The sequence below is a fragment of the Anopheles stephensi genome, chromosome 2 (assembly GCF_013141755.1).
Source record: "Anopheles stephensi strain Indian chromosome 2, UCI_ANSTEP_V1.0, whole genome shotgun sequence".
Taxonomy (NCBI): domain Eukaryota; kingdom Metazoa; phylum Arthropoda; class Insecta; order Diptera; family Culicidae; genus Anopheles; species Anopheles stephensi.
In genome coordinates, this window is record NC_050202.1 from 49,030,009 (window position 1) to 49,050,768 (window position 20,760).

The 20,760-nt window shown below is 44.0% G+C and overlaps 3 protein-coding genes across 4 annotated transcripts in view; all 3 read right to left on the reverse strand.

Annotated features, from left to right (window-relative positions):
- The window catches only part of LOC118508349 (semaphorin-5A), a 132,035-nt gene extending 118,405 nt beyond the window's left edge, over window positions 1–13,630 (reverse strand). For both annotated transcript variants that reach the window (XM_036048043.1, XM_036048042.1), the window contains exons 1-2: window positions 13,003–13,630; window positions 5,685–6,575 (exon numbers count right to left, since the gene is read on the reverse strand). In XM_036048043.1, coding sequence (XP_035903936.1) covers window positions 5,685–5,767 — 83 coding nt within the window. In that variant the 5' untranslated portion in view covers window positions 5,768–6,575; window positions 13,003–13,630. The remainder of the gene's footprint in view (window positions 1–5,684; window positions 6,576–13,002) is intronic.
- A 1,422-nt stretch (window positions 13,631–15,052) lies between these two features.
- On the reverse strand, window positions 15,053–16,824 carry LOC118508367. Its single transcript, XM_036048089.1, has 2 exons — window positions 16,050–16,824; window positions 15,053–15,977 (listed from the first exon to the last, which is right to left on the reverse strand). The coding sequence occupies exons 1-2, from the start codon at window positions 16,541–16,543 to the stop codon at window positions 15,836–15,838; spliced, it is 636 nt and encodes a 211-aa protein (XP_035903982.1). The 5' UTR covers window positions 16,544–16,824; the 3' UTR covers window positions 15,053–15,835.
- Window positions 16,825–16,826: 2 nt separating this feature from the next.
- LOC118508366 lies at window positions 16,827–17,716 on the reverse strand. The gene is made up of 2 exons (XM_036048087.1): window positions 17,081–17,716; window positions 16,827–17,009 (listed from the first exon to the last, which is right to left on the reverse strand). The coding sequence occupies exons 1-2, from the start codon at window positions 17,569–17,571 to the stop codon at window positions 16,853–16,855; spliced, it is 648 nt and encodes a 215-aa protein (XP_035903980.1). The 5' UTR covers window positions 17,572–17,716; the 3' UTR covers window positions 16,827–16,852.
- Window positions 17,717–20,760: the final 3,044 nt, after the last annotated feature.

Sequence of the window (20,760 nt, forward strand, 5' to 3'; positions counted from 1 at the left end):
TTGTTTTCTGCAGACGCAGTCGTTCTCAGCTGCATTATGCACTCGCTGCACGAACTAAGCGTCTGTGTGTCGTTTTTTGCTGGAAAAAAATGTCAACCATTTCTCCTTCTCGCTAATCTTATGACTGGACATGGTAAAACAAAGCGCCCTCGTTTGGTTTGACGTGCGTCCACAAATAATAATGCTGACCAAGCCACTAGACGTCCCTTCTAACTCGGTACACGGTGTACCCTGTGCAATGTCTACAATGGAAATGAAAGAACCTTCCTAAGCACATCATGCATGCTCAAGTGCACCTACGGTACCGGGAATAGGTTCTCCGTGTCGCTCTGTGACCAATCGAGAACCGTCCATGAATTCTACACGGCTGGAAAACGAAACACACACACACCTGTTCTAAGGCATCTCGTCCAGAGAACGAACGAACGAAAAACAGTCATCCACTGCAACTACAACCCACCAGCTCCAGAGGTAGTTAGTTGCATGATTAATCGATCGACCCATCGACAAACCAACCCTTACCTTAATGAGTTCACCTAAGCGTTGCGGCATGGCCGGTTAATGAACGTCAACGTCGGTCCGTTTCGAATTCGATGCGTACAGCGTAACCGATAAGCAATTGCCATTGCTTGCCGCGTTCTTCAGGAGGGCCAATAAATTAGCTGCCCGTACATTCCGTCCGGTGTGGAATCGCCAATGAGCCGGAAACATTTTACAGCACAGCAGAAGAAAAAAAACACATGGCTAAACATATCTGCATAAGCTATAATTTCCCGTCCGATGAAGATATGTACGTACTTCGAGGTTCGGGGATTAATTATGCATCGTCTGTGTTCTGGTGTGTGAGCCGTGCATCATGCCAATGCATCGCCGGCTTGAAAGCTCGTGTGAGTGTTTTTTTTTGTGTGCAGTTGCATGCAGTTGATTCCGCGAAGGGCCAACCAATATCAATCAAATTCATCAAACAAATTATCTGATGAAATGTTTACACATTCTTCACATTGCTGGCGTACCGAGACCTATGCAGATGATGATGTGCATGCAACCATGTGTAGTTACGATACAGGCAATGTGTAGCAACGCGTTTGATAAGATAAAGCAGCGAAATGAATTTTATCAATTACTTTAAGTGCAGCAACGCTACAATGTGACCACGTGCCGAGGGCCACAAAGTATGTCGCAAGACTGATGGAACTCTTTTCTCTTTAACGTAGGTTAGTTAAAGACCCAACAATGATGTCAGCTGTAAAAAAAATTTTTTTTCGATGAAATACATCAGAGTTCTTTATCCAAAATTATTGAAATGATGAGCAAGGACCAAAACAGGCAACTCTTTGTTTTAAGAGAAGCTCACTGTTACTGGCCATTAAGTCTTTCTACCTCACTAATCACCTTCCAATTTCTTCCCAACGCTGGAGCGTCTGTCTTCGTGTCTGTGTAAAGATGATAAATCTACGTTTTACGTTTGCTCCCTGAATCTGTGCCTAATCCATACGAGATACGAGATAGCCCTTCTTAAATAAGGTTACTCCCAGAAGAAAAAAACTAGCCTAGACAACCGAACACTCAAGTTCACAGGCATGAAACAATTCACCCGTCCGCCCGTTTTCGATCGCTCTGGACGCGTTTGGAAAGTGGGCTGAATAATAAAATATTTGCTTCATCTCTCGATCGTCCGGAGATGTAAAAATCAGATCAAACACTCCAGAGCAACTCATGCAGATGTGACTGGCCATATGATCGTTGAGATGCTCGCTGCTGATACTGACAGGGCAGAAAGGGCATGTGGTGCCACACAGAGAAACAAATGAACACTCGGAATGGTCCAAAACTCTCCAAGAAAGCGATAAGATAAGTAGATGAAAAAAAATTGAAGGAAAACATTTCCTTACATTACAATCGAAAGGTGGAAGAAAACGAAGCCCCGGGGATATGGGGAGAGAGAGAGAGAGAAAGTCACCTTGCACAATAATGTAGACAAAGCATAAACATACGCCCAAGAAACAAACAGACATACGAAAAGCACTAATTAAAGCATTCACCAAAAAAAAGATGCGTCAGATGCGATTATGAAGGGCAATTGTGTGGTGAGTGATGCGAGAGCGAGATGTGAGATGTTTGCGTATGCTATCTGAAACACTTGATCTACATCGAATGTTAGGCTGCCAAGTCATCAAGCAGTGTGTATGTCTTACAAGCAGCCTAGTATAAAATTTCAAATTACAGAATAATGCATAAAAATTCATGTGCGTCCCTTAATATCCAGAGAGAGAGTCCACAGCAACCAAGGAAGTGTGCAGTGCTCTAACGCTGCACATCAACTTGAGCATTACCTCCCGGGGTGTGATCTATTCACAGCTCGCTGCACGATGGATATAACCATGCCGGCGGGTATTAAAATATTTTGACACCACCAATACACACACAGCTCAGCTGCAGTAAAATGTTTCTTCCAAGCCTAGACCTTACCAACCGCACATCGCACCGGTCGGAACCGGGGTGTAAAGTTGATTAATACGGCCCTCACTCAACCCGTAACAGCGCGCACATCGTGCGTCCGGATTCGTAACACCTTCGTTCCGGCAGTACCTATGCTACACCACAGTAAACTCTGCATCGAGAAGTCGAACCACGGGTGTAGAACCAAACGCGACTCGAAAAGCCACCCCACCGAATATCCGTAAGGCGTCTCTAATGTCTGGATGGAATCCGATCAATACGCCGGATGCTTTCCGGTCACGGTCATACGACCGAAGGTGAAGCCTAACAACGCCGTCCGAGCAATTATCGATCGAGCGCATTATTTCGGTGAAAGCTTCCATCGGCAAACAATCCAATCGATTCACTCAGCTTGTGGCTGAGAGTACGATAATCTGCTACATAATTGATTAGGCCCCCAAAAATCGATCAAATCATCTATACTCGTTAGTGACTTGTTCACAATGACATTTTGGGTTTACTGATTACCGAAAACCGGAAAGGGACAATGGTTGTGACGCCATTGTGAAAGTATTTTTATCATCATTATTTTCCAGAAAACGCAGCCTTCCATAACAAGTGTTGCTACGCAGCTTGCGATACAAGACACATCCCACACATTGACGCAACATACTCGCTAGAAGCGCCCAACAAAGGTCTAAGATATTACTATAAGCTGACCAATATCATCTATCAGAGCGGATCTAATCAGTAGAACACGCGCACCGAGACACCGCAGAGACTACACCTTTACTTAATAATCTCGTATTTCACGCGAAAATGTCCCCCGCAGCGTGCATGACAAGACTTCAGAACAGAAGCCACTGTAGTCGCTAGAAAACACCCACGGTAGTCCATCTCTGCAAGCACAACTCGTACGCCCACTGCCAGCTTCCATCAAAGCCTTGGTCTCCAAGCAAGAGGCAAGATCGTCTGGCAGGATAGTAAGCTGCACTTTGAGGAAAAATATTCCATCCTCCCATGTTGCATCACATCCAATCCTAGACCTCCATAAAATCAGAGAGAAAAATGAAGAACTTTGCAGGCTGTGCGACTAATGGCGCATATAGTTGAAGCTCCCTTCGACACGCACTCCACCGTACGTAAGTTAAAAATCTTATCGGAATCGGCCACCCTGCCTGTAGGATGGTGAGGTGGCAGCACGTACGCAAATAAGAACACACCGTAGGTGTGTCTGTGTGCCGAGGTCTAGTCTGGTCCCGGTACAGAAAGGTCAACAAACCAGCCAGCGTCAGGGTGACGTCTTCTCCACTGTTTTATGACAGCCACAAACCGATGGGTCCCCGGTAAGCCATGATTGAACTGTGTGGCGACAGTGCAGACGTTTGCTCCGACACGCCAGAGCCCTGCCACGGTAGTCGGTAGCGAATGGGAATCCCGTTTGATTGTGTCCAACCGAATGGAAGCAAGCGTAAGACGGTAACATGAAAAAAGGGCCTTCAAGATAAAGACGCGAACACCAAGGGGTCGTATGTGACAGGCAGGGTTGGTAGAAGGTATCAAGGTAGACCTCCGGCCAAGAAGCGCACTAAAGAACGGCTCGTAAAAATGGCCGCTCAGTGTGCCGCGGTACGTGCACTTCACTTCGGATATGGGAAGTGTGACAGAAGACGCGACACGATCGACTGATCGTGTGTGACGGTGTGCAGGCTCTCCTCGGCGGATGAAGGTCGGAGACATTCAATTGCTTGAATTTTGATTAATTATTGAGCGACGCGAGGGATCGTCCGAGCTGCTACAACCCCAGAGAAACCTCTAACGATCAACAGACATTCGTCGCAGGAGATGGAGATGGATTCTCTTGTACAGAACCTCAGTCCCTCCCGAGGCTTTTGGGACATAGAAAAAAGACGAAAAAACCAAACATCGACGTCCAATTGGGTTCGACATCGTTTTGTTAACAAGGTAAGTGGCTTACCCAAAGACGAAAAACAAAGCTAGTGGGCCCACACCAATCAAAGACCGGTGGCCAGCCAGGGATTATCATTATTTTCGAATTATCAGCCATTAGTTTTAATCGAGTGTGCATTAGTGTGTGCCCACACACCCGACCGAAAGCTGTGGTGCGCCGTCTGATCAAACGGCCCGGGCCACAATAGGAAAGTCGGTCAGAAGTCGCCGAAACGAAAGCAGCCAGAGGAAGCACCGATTTCTGGGCGACTCAGAGTAAAAACCGTTTCGGGGGCTAAGCGAATGATCGACAAATGACACACTTTTTCCCCCTTCCAGGAGTGCTCAGTAAGGAGTAAAGAAGGAAAATGTTGGAGCGAAACGAACTGTCACTACGATCTGTCGTGTCTCATGCATCGATGTTTGATCTTGGCGTATGTAATTAAAAGCTACTTAGTAGTTGTTTAAAAGGAATTAGCCGTGGAAAAAATTGATAAAATGTTGCAGTTGACTTGCTCGTTATGGGTTGTTAACGTGTGGTACCACCGCTAGACTGTTGGTTCGTAAAATATAAGCTCGGGAAAGTTCTTTTTTTTAATATCAGCCGTGGAAGCTTATCAATTAAGACGGTATAAAGGTGTGCCCATGCAAACACAACAGCATATCTACAATTATAAAAGTTCTTGGGCGTCCAAAACTATGTTGGTGACTAGCAACGACCTCGTTGGGAAATGCGTTACTAAATTCGACATGTTTGAGCGTTACCTAAACCTTCGTCTATTAGCCCGGTTCCTATCGCCCTTTGCAAGCCGAATCACGAACGAATTTGCGATACAGTTTCCACACAGCCAAACACAAGCGTAAGGCACGTATTTACGCCTCCCGTACCAAGATTGTGTCGGGCCGATAAAGCCTAGCAGACGATAAAATACGAACCAGATGGCTCGCGCCCCTATCTTTGCCCTGGAATCGAATCTAAAACACAGATCGGTGGACCCAGCATCAACGTATCTTCCAACAGCATCACCCAGATCCTGGAGATGCCAACAGCAAATTTATCCGCGTAATTTTACGACGCTTCTCGGCCACACGCTACTATCCCGGGGACCCGGGATCGGTTGCGCATAAACTATAAACTATCTCGCTAACTATCGACCGGGCTCCGGTATCGATTGCCGGCCATCGACAGGGTCGTCGATCGATAAACCCCCCTAAACATCGCAACGCGCGTACGATCGATTCCGATTCCCTTCGAACGTCTGCCTCTCCCGTTTCTTCCAACCAACAGCACTTACCTGCTGACGAAGGTGGTCCGAGGTGTCTTTGATGCTGCTGCTGCTGGGCCGAACCACGTCCGGCACGGGGCACCGGCACTCATCGCGCCACCCGATGCACGAAGAAAATTAATCCAACCGGAAAGATATACCTTACTCGCTGCCCAGATTTCCTCCAGATCTTCGGCCACTAGTTCGGTGGCAGCTCAGAGAGATGAGGAGGAGTCCTCCTAACACGAAGCAATATTTTCCAATTTACCACCACCAGCAGCAGCAACCAGCTCGCTCTCTCTCTCTTTCACCTTAGCTTTTCTATTCTTGCCAGCACAGAACGTTGCAGCGAGCGTTGGGGCCGTTGCCGAAAGTAAGAAAGCCTTCCCGAACGAACACGGTTTACCGCACGTTCGATCTTTTCCAACAATCTTGCACACTCACTGAGCACTGGTACGAATTCCGTCTGCCACGGACTGCCACGGTGCGGTGGTGTAACCGCTAACAGCGTCGCTTTATTATTGCTTCATTATACCACTATTTATGGATAATTTATAATTTACTGCCATATTTCACTACCGTGGACTAGCACAAGCATCGGTTGGTTGGAACGTTTCCACACAAACATTAGCACATACTAGCGGATCACTTTAACCACGTGTAGGACATTAGCAAACATTCACTCCGAGATGCTTAGATTTAACGCAAATCATTCACTTCTTACACATTGATAAACTTTCCCCGATTTGATGTTTAGTAACAATAGATGAACACTGAACGGCCACTAAAACGATTCACCTCTCTCGCTGGTCACTTAAAATCGGCCGTTGATGTGTTGATCAGCCAGTTCCCAATCCACATCTGATGAAAGCAATCTATTTATCGTCACGAGCAAGTTTCTGGTTGTTTTATGGGGATGTGCTGAAAATAAAACCGAAAGGTACGTAAATCAGACGGATGGCATGGATACAAGTGGAAAACCTAAACAAAACGTCAAGCAATTTGTGCCGCTGCTTAAGAACGGTACAATTTATCGTTCTAAACACACACTGTTTGTTAAGATGTCTGTCCGATGTTAAGTGCTTGCAGTTTTCTAGACTAGAATATATTCGTGATAAAGGTGGATTTGATGCAGCTCAAATTAGGATCCACGTGAGCAGTGTTTCAGAATTTACATAAAATTTGTGTTTAAAGCGGATATGTCTAACTTGAAGTGGACTATCTCGACATAGCCATGTATTGATACCCCAATAATTCTCTCACCAGAGTCATAATACAGCATGGTATAATCTAGACAACGAGTCTTCACACTTTTCGGTGCAAAGTCCTCGATAGTTACAAGAGCAGCAGAAGATGATGTCCAAAAATTGGAATATCTCAGATAGAATTCTGCATCACGAAGGTCAAGAATCTCTCATCTCGCTCAACAATATCAGATCTTCAAATCGGATAAGTTTTTCTATCTAAACTTTGTGTTTCACATGTATTTTTCAAACTTTATGTCTACTATGTCTACTAACATTCAACATTCTGTATACCAGACATCGTTCATTGTTTCATCCGATTTAAATACATAGCTAAATATAGGCAATGAGTCTTCACACTTCTCGGTACATGGTCCTCAATAATTACTAGGGCAGCTAGATGGATATAGATGATGTCCAAAGATTAGAATATCTCGCGTCTATCAAAGCTCTTTCAGATCTCAGATTCAGAATCAGATAAGTCTTTGGACCCGTAGTTTAAGAATTAATAAATTGTTAAATATCGGATCTTACTGGTTTTTAGTTTACATCTTGTTTACATTAACTCAAGAATCCAGCAAGAATTATGTCTATACACTGAAGGTACAGCAATTAGGGTCAAGTGTTATTTAAGACACAGAGGAAACGATACCAAATCCCATCCGAGTCCATCTTTTCGTACCCATGAATCCCTTTCTAGCTACCTCTCGAAGTTGTAGAGCCATAGCAGAAGAAGCAATCTTAGACAGTGTCTAGAAACAGCTCGATCATAACTAGTTCATCTCAGAAACTCTCCGTAGGGACAATCCGATTTATAGGCACTCTCTAAATACCCATCAAAAGCCTTAGCTTCCATTAGTGCATCAGTTTTTCTGTAATTATTTTCTTACAGTTTATTGCCTATTGGAAAATGAACGTCCACACACGTCCTTCGCGCGTGGCAGCATTATGAGAATAATATTTAACCACCCGCTAACAGCTACGATTGACCATAAAAATTCATTCACTTTAGCACACGGAAAGCAAGCAAGCAACCGCTCTGCAGACGTCGCGCCACTGCAGTATTCTCACAGGAAAACAATCAACTGCATCGATATTCTATTAGCGTAACTTTCGCCACAGTTGTGCCTCGCTGCACAGCCAATATACACACATCCAGCTGGCCACCAATTGCGGCTCATCACCATCATCTTAGGTTTGATGTTTTTTTTCCCTCCATTCGGTCTTAGTCCAATGAAACCACCACCACTGATACAACTACCTCGGGCGAGGAAAGCAATCGTGAACGCCACACGATCGCTCGCGGTTCAGCTGCAGAGACGTAGCCGTGCAGACGACAACGGCGCATCGCACTATTAAAAATCTCATTTTCTTATCTGCCAGCCTAGGTCTGGCCTAGCCCTCGGCCGATGCATCCTTTCCTTTCCAGACCTCCGGGGATCAGGTTCACTTGCACCTACAATCCACGGTGGCACTACGATTCGCCGGTACGAGAACAGTTTTTTGCCTTTATTAAAATTATGAACTAACTCTTGAAGGCATCTTGAATCCCTGGCAAGCCGATTACACACACACACACACACACACACACACACACTCATCGGCGACTGCAACAACTCTAGCAGCCCGGAGTTTGATTTCTACGTTGAAGGTTTTTGCTCCTCTCTCAAGCGTTGGCTCGTCCAGCTGCTGTGCTGGACGCCGGCCACAGTAATCGCTTGAAGGAAATATTGTAAGTAAGTAATTACAATCATAATAAATGAACAACGATGATGAGCGAACACAGAGCGACCACAGAACGTGCCTCGGATTGTGTTGATTAATACTCGATTCATGTTTAGCAGCGTGCTACATGGGTACAGTGAAGACGGCCAGTTGTTCGCCCCATCAGAGGCAGCAGATGAAGCAGCCTTGTTTAATGCTTTTGTCGTTAGCTGCGAGCGTGATTTAAAAGTCGTGCGCACAGTTTCACTTTTGCCAGCTGTTCTAAGCCAGACACCGAGACGTTCTGCTCTTTTGAAGTTGCGGAGCTGTAGCACTTAAATACTGAGCACTGTGAGCGTTCTACGCCAGTTCCACTTCAACTGCTGATAAGGGTTGAATTATTGTCGAGAGACGAAAACGTTTCAAGCGTGTTTGGAGGCGCCCATCACAGCTCCTGCTGCTACTAGCCATGTTGCAACAACCTAAAAGGCTGGAAATCTCAAGTGTTAAATAAGCCAAAGAGATTTTCTCTCACAAAAAGAAACAATTGTTCCTCCTGATGTTCGGTAAAACTCCTTCCTTATTGATCCAATAATAGCTTCAAGAAGCACTCTAATGCAACAAACTAACACAAACTGTGTTTTAGTTCGCTTTAAACAATTCTATACAACTCATAATGTCTAAACGGTCGACACAAACCTTGACATTATGTGAGAGAGCAAAGTTCCTGCTGCTCGACTGAGGAACGACAAGGGTGCAACGAGCGTCAGCGAGTAGACAACATTGGCCGCAGTGCAACATTGTGTACTATCTGCTCTGGTTGTAGATTCACAAGCAGCATAAGATGTTCAATATTATTTCCATGCCCTGGTAAATAAGCCCAACCAACAACAAGGATGTGCAATTAACGACAAACAAATCCCAGTCCAGACAATGGCCGATTGAAACGTTCTTGACCAAGGACGTACCACCATTTTGGCTAAAGACAAACCGCTTAAAACAATCTGCAAAATTCGTTCTCTGGTGCAGAATTTTGGCTCCGAAACCGGTCACCGGAATGGTTGAAGATGCTGCCATTCATCAAACAAGACAACAGGCGCAAAGCAAAGCCCGGGACAAAGGGGATAGTGTGGCGTTAGCTACGCAAACGAAAACGAACCATTCCTTGAAGCCCTCACCGTCCTCGTCGTCGGCCATCGATCAGGGTACGATCACGTTTGCACGAGGTGGCATTATATCATGGGACCTTGGTGGGTTGAAGAATGTAAGAGACCTTCCGAAAAAATGGGAGACCTTCCCCAATACAACGGAGGAAGAATGTTTTAGGCACGAGGACCATTCCGCTCGTCCAGAAGCCTCCGATGGGAAGATGGGCTCGAAATAATTCGTCTCGCCAAACCACCACAGAGTATCGAAACGATAAGTAAAAAACACACAGGAACCAAGACTTTTGCTGCGTCCCCGGGGTTCTGTTCCCCGAGCTCACTGTTTTCGCGTGCGATCGGCAGCCAGCGGGCGTTTTCTGTATTGGACGCACGCAACGCGGAACTTCGCATTCGCAAAACCGGTACCCAAACGGTCCGCCAAAAACTGAAAGCGAGGACATCCAGGAACGAAACGGTCCGGTTATGGTGAAGAAACAAAAAAGCCAACGACGACGTATCGTCAAATGAGCAAATGGTTGCCACTGCTGCATCCACACCGGTTGAAGGTCATTCAAATGGTGGAGCCATAACACCCGCAAGGGTTTTTTGGGGTCTTGTTAACCTTATTTTAGCATAATCCGAACCATGTTTCCGGCTAGAGAGGCACAGGCATTAAATCAATACTTTTAAAAGCAATATTACTTTAAATTCTCTAAGTTCAGTATATTCTGAGACTTCGACGTAGCATGAGCGCTTCTCGTCAACTTGAGCAGCATAGAAGCTCCTCTTTTTCCCGGTTCAGAAATGCTACATCATCGAGACTTCAAAAGCCGAAGCTATCAGTGTTCCTCATTCATACCTTCAAGCTATTCCGCCTCACCACGACCACGTAATGTGAAGCCATCCGAAGTCCGCGATCTCGCGAAATAGCGCGAAAAATAAACAAACCGTCAATCCGGTTGTGGCGAATCCGTTGACTTTGTTTGTCCCGAGAGCGTTGTGTACTTTTCACGCGATCATCCTTTCTTCGCGCTATACACTGTTCGCTCACAGATATCCTTCCAGCGTCCAGAACTCCCATAGTTTTGACATTCTTCACACTTTGGTTTTGCAGCTTGATAGCTTGAGCCTGCTAAGATTTGTCAACGCTCAAGTTTAATGAACCACTTGGCAAGTTACATTGTACTGTTGTACAAGGTTCGAATGGCACACTTTAACGATTAAAGCATTTGCAACAGGAGACTTCCAACTCAACCGCCTTTCAAGATCTTATGCCTCCATAAACTTCCTCGTCCGCGGGTGGATATGTGCTTTAAGCCCTTCACCCGAACATGCATACAAAGTCATTGGAGATCCTTCTTCTTCTTCTTCCTCTTAGTTTCGCCTAGCTCCAGCTCCATCCCCGAGCCATATTATGAATGTCCGAACTCGAAACTCGCCCGAAACGAGTTTGTATGTTTGTTTAAAGTTTGGTCACGTTGCTTCGCGGGTACCTAAAGGCAACCGATCGCCGACCCCTAAAGAAACCACCGATTCGGACGTGTGTCTTCCTCCAGGCAGCAAACAAGAGCAACACCAAAAACGGCTCTTAAAAAAGGGATAAAAGGGGGGGGGGGGCGAAAACCTCTTTCGGGAAACAGGATGCAAGACGACATTGACCAGAGCATGCCGCATTTTGACGATGGTCGAGCTCCAAAAAGGATAGTTTTTGGAAACGTCGTCCACATTCATCAAACGCAGGCACGAGAAGCTGGGAGCGTCGTCGATCGGTTTTGAGTTGCCCACTTAAGTTCAATTTTCCGTAAAGTGTAAACAACGCGCTGGACGCATTTAATTAATTGCCAGAGCAGAACAGATTTTCAACGTCCGCTTGTGGAACTGCTCGTGGATGGTGGATGTTTTGCGCTAATGGAGATTCCCATTTAAGAACTGTTTAACTCAGGAAATGCATTTCTGTCGTAAAAAAAGTAAGGTCCGAAAGAGTGTTGGTTGCAATGCAGCCTCTTCCTTCTACCATAAATCATTCGATGTCTGATGTTGTTCTGTACTTGAATTTTATGTTGCCATCAAGTGAATCAATTTGATTTATTTTATTATGAGTATTTTGAAGAATATTTCTGGAGGAAATGAATAATTCCTATCAAATATAACTCGATGTGAAGATATCAATTATTTTAGATTCTTATCATGGCGCTCTTTAAATGATTCTTTATGAATAGTCATCAAATTGGGAACAATAGCTTCTTCTTTAACTCCTCAACTTCAGGAGATCTCGGCTTGCCATTTCTGACATCCTTGACTTGGTTTACCCGTAACTGGATGTCAACTAGTCCTGAGTCCTAGGATGACGCTCTGGCGAGATTTGATGCTGGTTCCTTTCTTGATAGCAACTAAATGTAACTATCAACAATACTACCATTTTGCCAGAAGCTCGTGGTAAGAATATCTATCAATTCCCAAGGAGTCACACGACGTGTTACAGAATCCGGATGAAGACTAGGACAATGTAAGAGTCATATACATGGATTCTCCAATCAAAGTTTGCTGAAGAAATTGAGGCTCAATTTTACTCATAAATAATTTAAACTTAATATTGAACTCCCCACGCAGAATCATTACCAATATTGTGAAATTTTAGCTTCTGCCCACCTATCCAAAAAATACCCACCACACTGCACCTGATTTGCATTTGCACCTTTTTGCCCCGTCACAAAACCATGCTCATTTTGTTTTACTCCTCCACAGTGCTCCTCCCTTCTCCCCAACTTCACCCCTTACTTTCGAACACTTTTTCGGGGGTTTGATTTCGGGCTCAAAAAAAAAAAAAAGCTGAAGCCAGTATAATCGTAAAAACCCGGCGCACCGATATGGAAATAGTTGTCGTAAAATCGCGATTCTTGAACGAGCGGCCGAAGTTCAAATGACGGCACAACTGTTCCAACAGAAAGGCAAGCAAGAACTGCACAACGAAGTAACACGCGTGAAAAAGCATCGATCGCACATTTGATCAAGAGCAAGAAGGAACCTTTCAGAGACAGGGGAAATAGGCCCAGGCGCGCGTTAAAATTATTTGCATACAAATCACAATTCTCGGTTCCAGTTTTACAGGGGAGACCTGCGGAAGGAGCAAAACCGCCCTCGGTTTCTACGGTCCACCAAAGCTCGTATGGCGAGCGTGTGTGTTTAATGGTGGTTAGAATTGTTTATTTCTGGATCAAGTTAAAGTTGACGAAATACTGAGCACTGAGCACTTACCTTCTGGGTTTGCGATGTTTGCAAAACTCGGCATTCAAAGTTGGCAAAGCCTCTGATGTATTGCTCTTATTACGAAAGGAAGTACACTGTGCCGTTGAACTGGAATTTGTTTAGCTTCACACACACTCGGCACAAAAATCTGATTAGAGGACAAAGCTTGCACCGTTGCTTATATGTTTAACTTCGACCTGTGTGAGGTTTACATGTGATCACTGACACGCTTAACTTCTCCACCAAAGGAGGTTCTCTTCTTAAAAATAAATCTCATCCAAGTAAATCTTGGCGTCTTCTTCACCAATTTTTTCACCACCAGAGCTTCTCTAGCTTAACACACTTCACCGAAGCCTCACCCGCGACTTCTGCACCAAACATCCAACCATTTGGTGTGTGCGACCACACCACACACCTGGCCACGCTAATCTATTGCTTCTAATGTTGATGCGTTTGCGTCACTTTGACAGCATGCACGGGATCACTTTTTTTTTCGCGGCTTCCAAAAAATCACAAGTAATGCAAAATCGATTTTTAACACGACGCGTACCGGGCGCCTTACTTTCCGACCGATCGACCGAAACCGTGCACAACACGACCGACCGTTGCGACGATAGAGCGTAGACTGTTGTGTGGTCGTGTAGTGTGCGAGAAAAGATTAAACGACGCGTTTCCCTTACCCCACACACGTGTAGTGTTGCGCGCTTGTGTGTGGGAAGGCAGAAAACCAAGCAGCCTGTGCATGGTACAGTGTGTGTGAGTGTGCGTGCGTTCGCCGGGCTTGGGTACGCGCGTACGGCACTATTATTGCGGCAACGACCGCGCGAGACCGGCAAAGAAAAACACATGCTTTGAATAACGCACTTCACCCCGTGCGCTAGAGAAACCGGTTTTGTTTACCTTTTGTTACGTTGGAGTAAGCGGAATGGGGTGGGTTATGGAGGGGGGAGGGTGGTTCAGCATGGGAGCATGTTGCCATGGATGCTTTTAATCCAGTGGTGTCAAACGAGTGAGAGGCTTAATTTTAAAACTTTAATCAATAGTACGTGTGAGATGATAACGAGTGTTCTTGAATACTTTATTTTATTTCTATAATGTATTAACCCTAAACCGACACTAATTGTTTTATTTCATACTCATACTCATTTAATTCATCGAAAGATGATTGTTTTATTTCATACTCCAAAATAGTTTCCAACTGATTTCACGCTCCTGTTTAAACCCTTTTAGATGGGGATGAAGAGGAGACACACACACAGTTAAAGCGAGCGATTCCGATATCCAGGGGTTCTCAAATTTAGGCTCCGTTTTTTCCTCCAATCGAATGTTCCATCATCCTGCAAACAATATAATAAATTTACAATTTTTTGGAACAAATGACATTTAAAGAAAATTACTGATTTGTTTACTGTAAGTCATCTTTCTAACAGAACAGTAAAAAAAAAATCACATACACAGAAACACAAAAAAGTTTCACATAAAAGTATCTATCTTTTTTAATAACAAAACAGAACTGTGTAAAACTGTAAAACAAAATGAAAGGGGGGCCAAAATGGGTTCATTTTTTTCAAAATCTTCAACTAAATTTCAATTAATTATAAATCGGCATGACAAATAATTATTAATTTATAATTTACAATTAATAGACAACCCTCGCTACGAAGGAACGGTCAGGATGGGATTTGAACCCCGGTCCTGCCGTATGAAGTCCGGTGCCGTTGTCGCTTATACTACCGGGCCGCTCCAAAGCACTCAATTATCCGGCACTGTATATCTTAATCAATAGCATTGAATAGATCGTCATTTTCTTAACATACTTTTCATTACAGCAGCCGAGGCGTGTATCTGAACAATCTTTTTTTTTTCTTTTAATAGAATGGCCTGGCCTTATTACTACCAATCCATATAAGCAAACCCATAGAACCAATAAGGCCGTTTCAAATGAATTTTCAAAAAAACATGTATAAATAACAATAAATGAATTAAAATAAAATACTTTATGCAAATTTTTATAAAAAAAATTAAATGTAAATTTTATTTATAAATTATTTTCCTACTGCATCTATATTTTTTATTCGATGGTCTTGTGATCTAGCGATCAACTAGACGATGTACTGTTCTTGTACATTGCACAAACAACTGTGCACAAGTGTAGACAAAACATTTTAGCGTTCATTTAACTAAATTATGGTTCAAACAGCCGAGCAGAAACTATTATTCTCCTAAAACATGTCTAAAATGAAACCGCCCAAATGTCAATCACTTAAAATGAGCACTTTTTGACGGTTAGTAAGTCATTTATTGAAACTATGTGTCCCATCTAGGCTCTGAAGCCGTACCTCAATCTAAGGACCTTTAAATTTTAAAAAGTTCATCAAAGCTTTACATTCATTGCCAACCAAATTTTGCCCCTTTTAATTGCATGCCTTTTGATATAGAATTTCAATAATATAACCAGAACAAGCATCCTTCAAATAAATAATCGGCTACTGATTGTCGATCCTATGGTTGGCAAAGAGGCAATGAAGCAGCGAATGCTTATACCAGTAGAGTAACAAGGGGAGGCTCAGGAAGCAGGAATCCCTAGTCGTACATCAAAACTAAATAATACATTCTAAAGAATAAGTTTCAGATCTGATTACTTTAAATCTTTTGAGTTGTTTGCCTCATTAGATTCTATTCGGAACTCGCAGTGAATTTTTATTTGGTTTTGCAAATTTCTTCAAAGGTTTCTATTTAACCTATGTAATATTTAATACAACCAAATTAATAATTTGATTGTACAACGTATCATTTAAATTATTCAATACATCTAGATCACTTAACTAATTAACTATTTTTTTCACATTTGAATCGCACTGATAGTATCGAGCAAACCATGCCCTAGAGGACAATCCGCGTACATCCTCATGCAATCAACGCCATTCGCACCATATTTACGTGCCATCGTATACTCCCTTGCCAACTGATCGGTCTCGTTCGGTCTGCAAATAGACAAAAATACTCAAACACTCAAGCATTTTTGTAATTTTACCACACAAAAACTCGCTACTTACGTGAATATTACTTCAAACAGCTCTCCAATCAACCCACTATGTCGTAACGGCGCTTCGGCAACCTCACAAATCGTACGCAACAAGCAAGAGCGACCATTACGGTTCCAGCCGGTTAGCATGCGTTCCACCATCTCATAGAACTGTTTCCGGGACGTATCGGTGTACTCATTATTGGCACGATTTTTAAATATTGATTCCGGACGAGGGAAGATAATGTTGGACGGGATGCGATAGTTGGCCTGCACGTTAAACGACAGGTTCAAACTGCGCGGCAGTGGATGATGGAATCGTATCGGAGCCAGAAAACCAAACACCATCTTCGCTACACCGCCATTGATGGGATAGCTTAGGATCCAGCGCTTGGAACGTTGGGCCAGGACACGGTTGGCAGGACACTCGAGTAGCTCGGATGACGTTGCATCGACGTTAAGAGCGGACGTTAGTAGCAGAACCGACAGTGTGATCGCGTACAACTGCGATCGTAGTCTATTCATGATTTTCTGATGATCAAGATGCTCTCCAAAGGTCCGAAAATGTAAGACTGACTGAGTTTGAGCGGTCTGAGGCCATACAGTACTGTGCCCGCTGTGCCCAAAATCGTTCGTCACTCAATTGTCTTACTGATGCTAATTGTCTAAATTGGGCAGAGATTCGTAAACGTATCTAGAGCATATCCGAGCTCATCATTCTAAGCTTCTTCTAACAACTTTCGCTACGACTGGGAACTCAGGCACTCAGGAGGCATAAATGCAGAGAGGAGATGATCAGGTGAATTGGACATATTTAGAGGCTAAGAGTTGTATTTATAATCTGAAACCTTCCTCGCCAATGATCGAAACGTAGTCAAGCAGTCCCATACCCCACGGACAGGACGAGTACACCTTCAAACAATTGACTCCATTCGTTCCATACCTGCGTGCCAGTAGGAACTCGGCCGGCAGTGCATCCGATTCTTGAGGTCTAAAAATAAAAGCACGTATATCTAGCATTACAAACTCCCCAACAACCGAGAACTCACTCCAACAACTCACGTAAATATCACATCCAGCAGCTCGCCTACCAGTCCATTGCGCCCCAACGATGAGTCCGCCACCTCACACACCGTACGCAGCAAACACTCGCGCGCTCTTCGATGCGTCCCGAGCATCGTCTTCAGAATCTTTTCCATCACACCGTACAACCGCTGTCGACTGTCGGGATCTGTGTAGTGGTCCAGGTTGCGATTGCGAAAGATAGACTCCGGCCGGGGGAAAATTATGTCCGGAGGGATGACATAGTTCGCCTGCACGTTAATGCCACAGTTGAGGCTGCGCGGTAGCGGATGATGGAAACGAACCGGTGCCAGAAAGCCTAGCACCAGCTTCGCAACGCCACCATTGATCGGGAAGCTTATCAAACGCTTGACACGGTTGCCGCTGTCGTCCGGTTTCAGCCCATCGAGCGCCGATGATGGCAGATGCCACGGCAGTATCAGAATGATGAAGACACAGCTGCAAAAATGGTTGAATGGGTGAGACAACATTTTCGCGGTAACTATTAACTGGTCACTGCGAGCGAGATGGGGTTGGCCGATTCGCGTGATCTAACGACAAGCTGCTGACTAGCAATTATTTACGACATCAATCCGGGTAGATCTGTTCCCTAACATGGCCTCCCCTCCTGACGGGATTTTACGCACGCACCGGGCACTGGAAAAAGCAAATTTGCGTTTAACCGGTGGTGTTTGTTAATTAGACACTGTACATAATTGGATCAAATTAAGCGCCGACCTACTATCTGCCAACGCATTCATGGGAGAATTCGCAGTACCGGGCGTACCAACGGGAGCCCTTACCTGCTAGTGAGCTGAGATTGTTGTCAGTTGCTTTTAGCGATGGGATCTGTTAGCGTCACAGCACTGTGCTGAAACCCATAACATCTCAATGCATACAACCGTATGGACAGGCAATTTGTCGTCAAACTTCCATGTCAACACCATGTCATGCTTCCTCACGAACGGGCTTCGGTAGAGAACAGTAACGGCGTTTAACGGTTTGTGATGTTTTTCGGTGAGAATAGTTGGTTTAAAACTTTTTCTTCCTTAAGTTAAAAAATAACATCTGTATCGCTTTTTTTTGAATATTTTTTAAGTATAAAAAATTTATTTAACCACCTTTAATTTGAGCTACTTTTTTTAATCGAGGTAAACACATATTTAAATGGATAATAAAGTTAAAAAAGGCCAGCAACGTGCTAGATAACGATGCTAATATATGCTAACATTTGCTAACGGCATTATCGTAAGCATTCGAAATGGCTAAATTCAAACTAACGGCTCAAACACGGTTGAAAGCAATTTGCAACTTGTATGGTTGTGTGCAAGCGACATAACGGCTGCAGTGAGCTTTGAGCATGAACGCCAACGTAAATACGGAACAAATTTAAAGCTAACTTATTAGCTTAATGTTGTTAACCCGCGATGATTTTAAGTGTGGGCTTAATTTTCGATACGTTCAAATGTTCGCGTGGATTGATTACTACCACACGTTAGCAGTGATTGTATGCAAGTTGTATGCACTTCCTGACGTTATAGCCGATGAAACATTTCAAAAGGTTTACCCTTTTTCCCTTTCTGATATTCCCCAAGGCGTGAGCTACAGTGTAGTCGTACGTCATACCAGCCAAAACTTGTTTTGGCTTTACAACAAAAATTTGTTTGTAAATGTCCTTCGATTGGCAAAAACTAGCATCGAATTTAGACCGTTCCTAGGGTTTACTGTCCTGCTACATGATATAAATTCTTTTGATCCTCAGTAAACAGGACATGCTCGAAGAGATTGTCTGTTTATGACTGTTTTATTGTCATATTTTTTAAATATTACCATGTGAAGTTTGCCGAATATATCAATTAAAAGAAATATTGAAGGAATAGATTGGATGCTACACTGGACGGCTCGGTGGAAGAAGCGACAGCTGCGCCAGCCTTCACACGGCAGGTTCCCATCTTGATGAAGTGAGGGCTGATTATCCAACTACGTGGCATCAAAAAGTCCTGTAAGCTAGAAATGATAGTAATGATCTAAAAAGTCGCTTAGTTTCGCTGGTGCGTTCCGTAATTAAATTCTCCCGCATACTGTTTGTCGCAAGACTACTTGACAATCGAATCGACTCGCCGGTGTTCCTTTCTCGACATTCTGTATATGCCCCGCCGAGATTGCTCCAAGCTAGAAATCTGCACGCCGAAGAGGTACGCCGAAGAGGATCAGCGGGTAGATCCGCTTATTTTAGTAGGCCGTGGAGTTAAATGCCGTTTGTGATCATTTTGAACCTGACATCGTCGCGTACCACGTTCCAAAATAGTATTCGTTCTGTGCGTCTTGCCACTTGTTAATTTATAAAACCCGAGCTTAAGTTACTATTATTGTCACTTGAAATCCTGCTTCAAGCGGGCCACTCACGGCTCGTTGAACTAAACTTTTAAACTTAATTATTAAACTATGAAGAGAGACCAAGAAGAGAGAGAGAGATTGAATTGCAAACAAGAATTAGTCATTTTTTCGTGGTACTTTTGTTCACTCTACTCCTCCTTTCTTTTCGCCAATTCAAGTTAGAGTACGAAGATGATCGTTCCATAACTTCAAACCTTCTGTTCCGATGCCCTATAGTATCGAAACCGCTTGGTCAAGTTTGCTTTGCTCCTCTACTTCTTGCTCAGCGTATCCTTCCAGCTTCGGCCACCTGCAGTACAGCAGCTTTTCTAAGCAGTTCAACTAGCTCACTATTGTCCTTCTGATTTATTCTTCAACTCTATGCGGCCCACTCACAGATATACCGCCAAAGATGACCAGCTCCTCGAAAATGGTAAGACTTTTGGCATCCTTAGCCAGCATAGTCCTGAGTTCATACCTGTAGAAAGATATATCTTATATTTTGTGTTCGTTTGCTGCTATCTTCTTAAGTTGGGTTGGGCTCCACAATGACAGTGTCGAATTAACTGAGCAATATGCCTGTAGAAATTGTTCCTTAGGCTATCATCCCAGGTAACGATCGCACTAACCTAATAGAATTTCTCTGCCTCTTCGAGGCAGGAACTTCATTGTATCCGCTATGAATTCTAATGGCCTCCCTGTTCAGTTGGGTATAAACATCGCACAATGGCCCAGATTTACGTTCAATCATGTCAATGTTATCAGCAAAATTAAGGAATTCAAGATTTCGGGTGAAAATCGTGGAGAAAAATACAACCAACTTATTTACTTCGAGAAGGAACTTGTTGATTTCGAGAAAAATTGCTAACTCGTTTTGCAAAATGCTACTACCATCCCATCCAACCTGGTTTGCCGACAGCGTATGCAGATTTCACCCAGATACGTTACGACATCTTCCGTACAGCGCCACCATCCCAAAAGACGCCACCCGATGGTGTTACTTATGTGTTTGATTCGATTCGGTTTCACTGCATTCAATTAATCACAACAGGTCAAAAGCATAGATGATGCCGCGCCATTGCGAACCAATTGTGATGCATCTCGCTCCTCTCTGCCACGGCGACATCAGCCGTGCTAGTTACGGTCGCGTTTGCGTTGGTGGCTCAACGGCGACCTCTCCACCGCCACGAGGTTCCAACCGTGTGGCGTTTAGGCGTGCGACGAGTGGAGCCCGCTCGGCAAGAGATCCGTTCTCCTCCGGGACTCGTTTATATAAATACATAACGATCAGCAAACGTACCAAA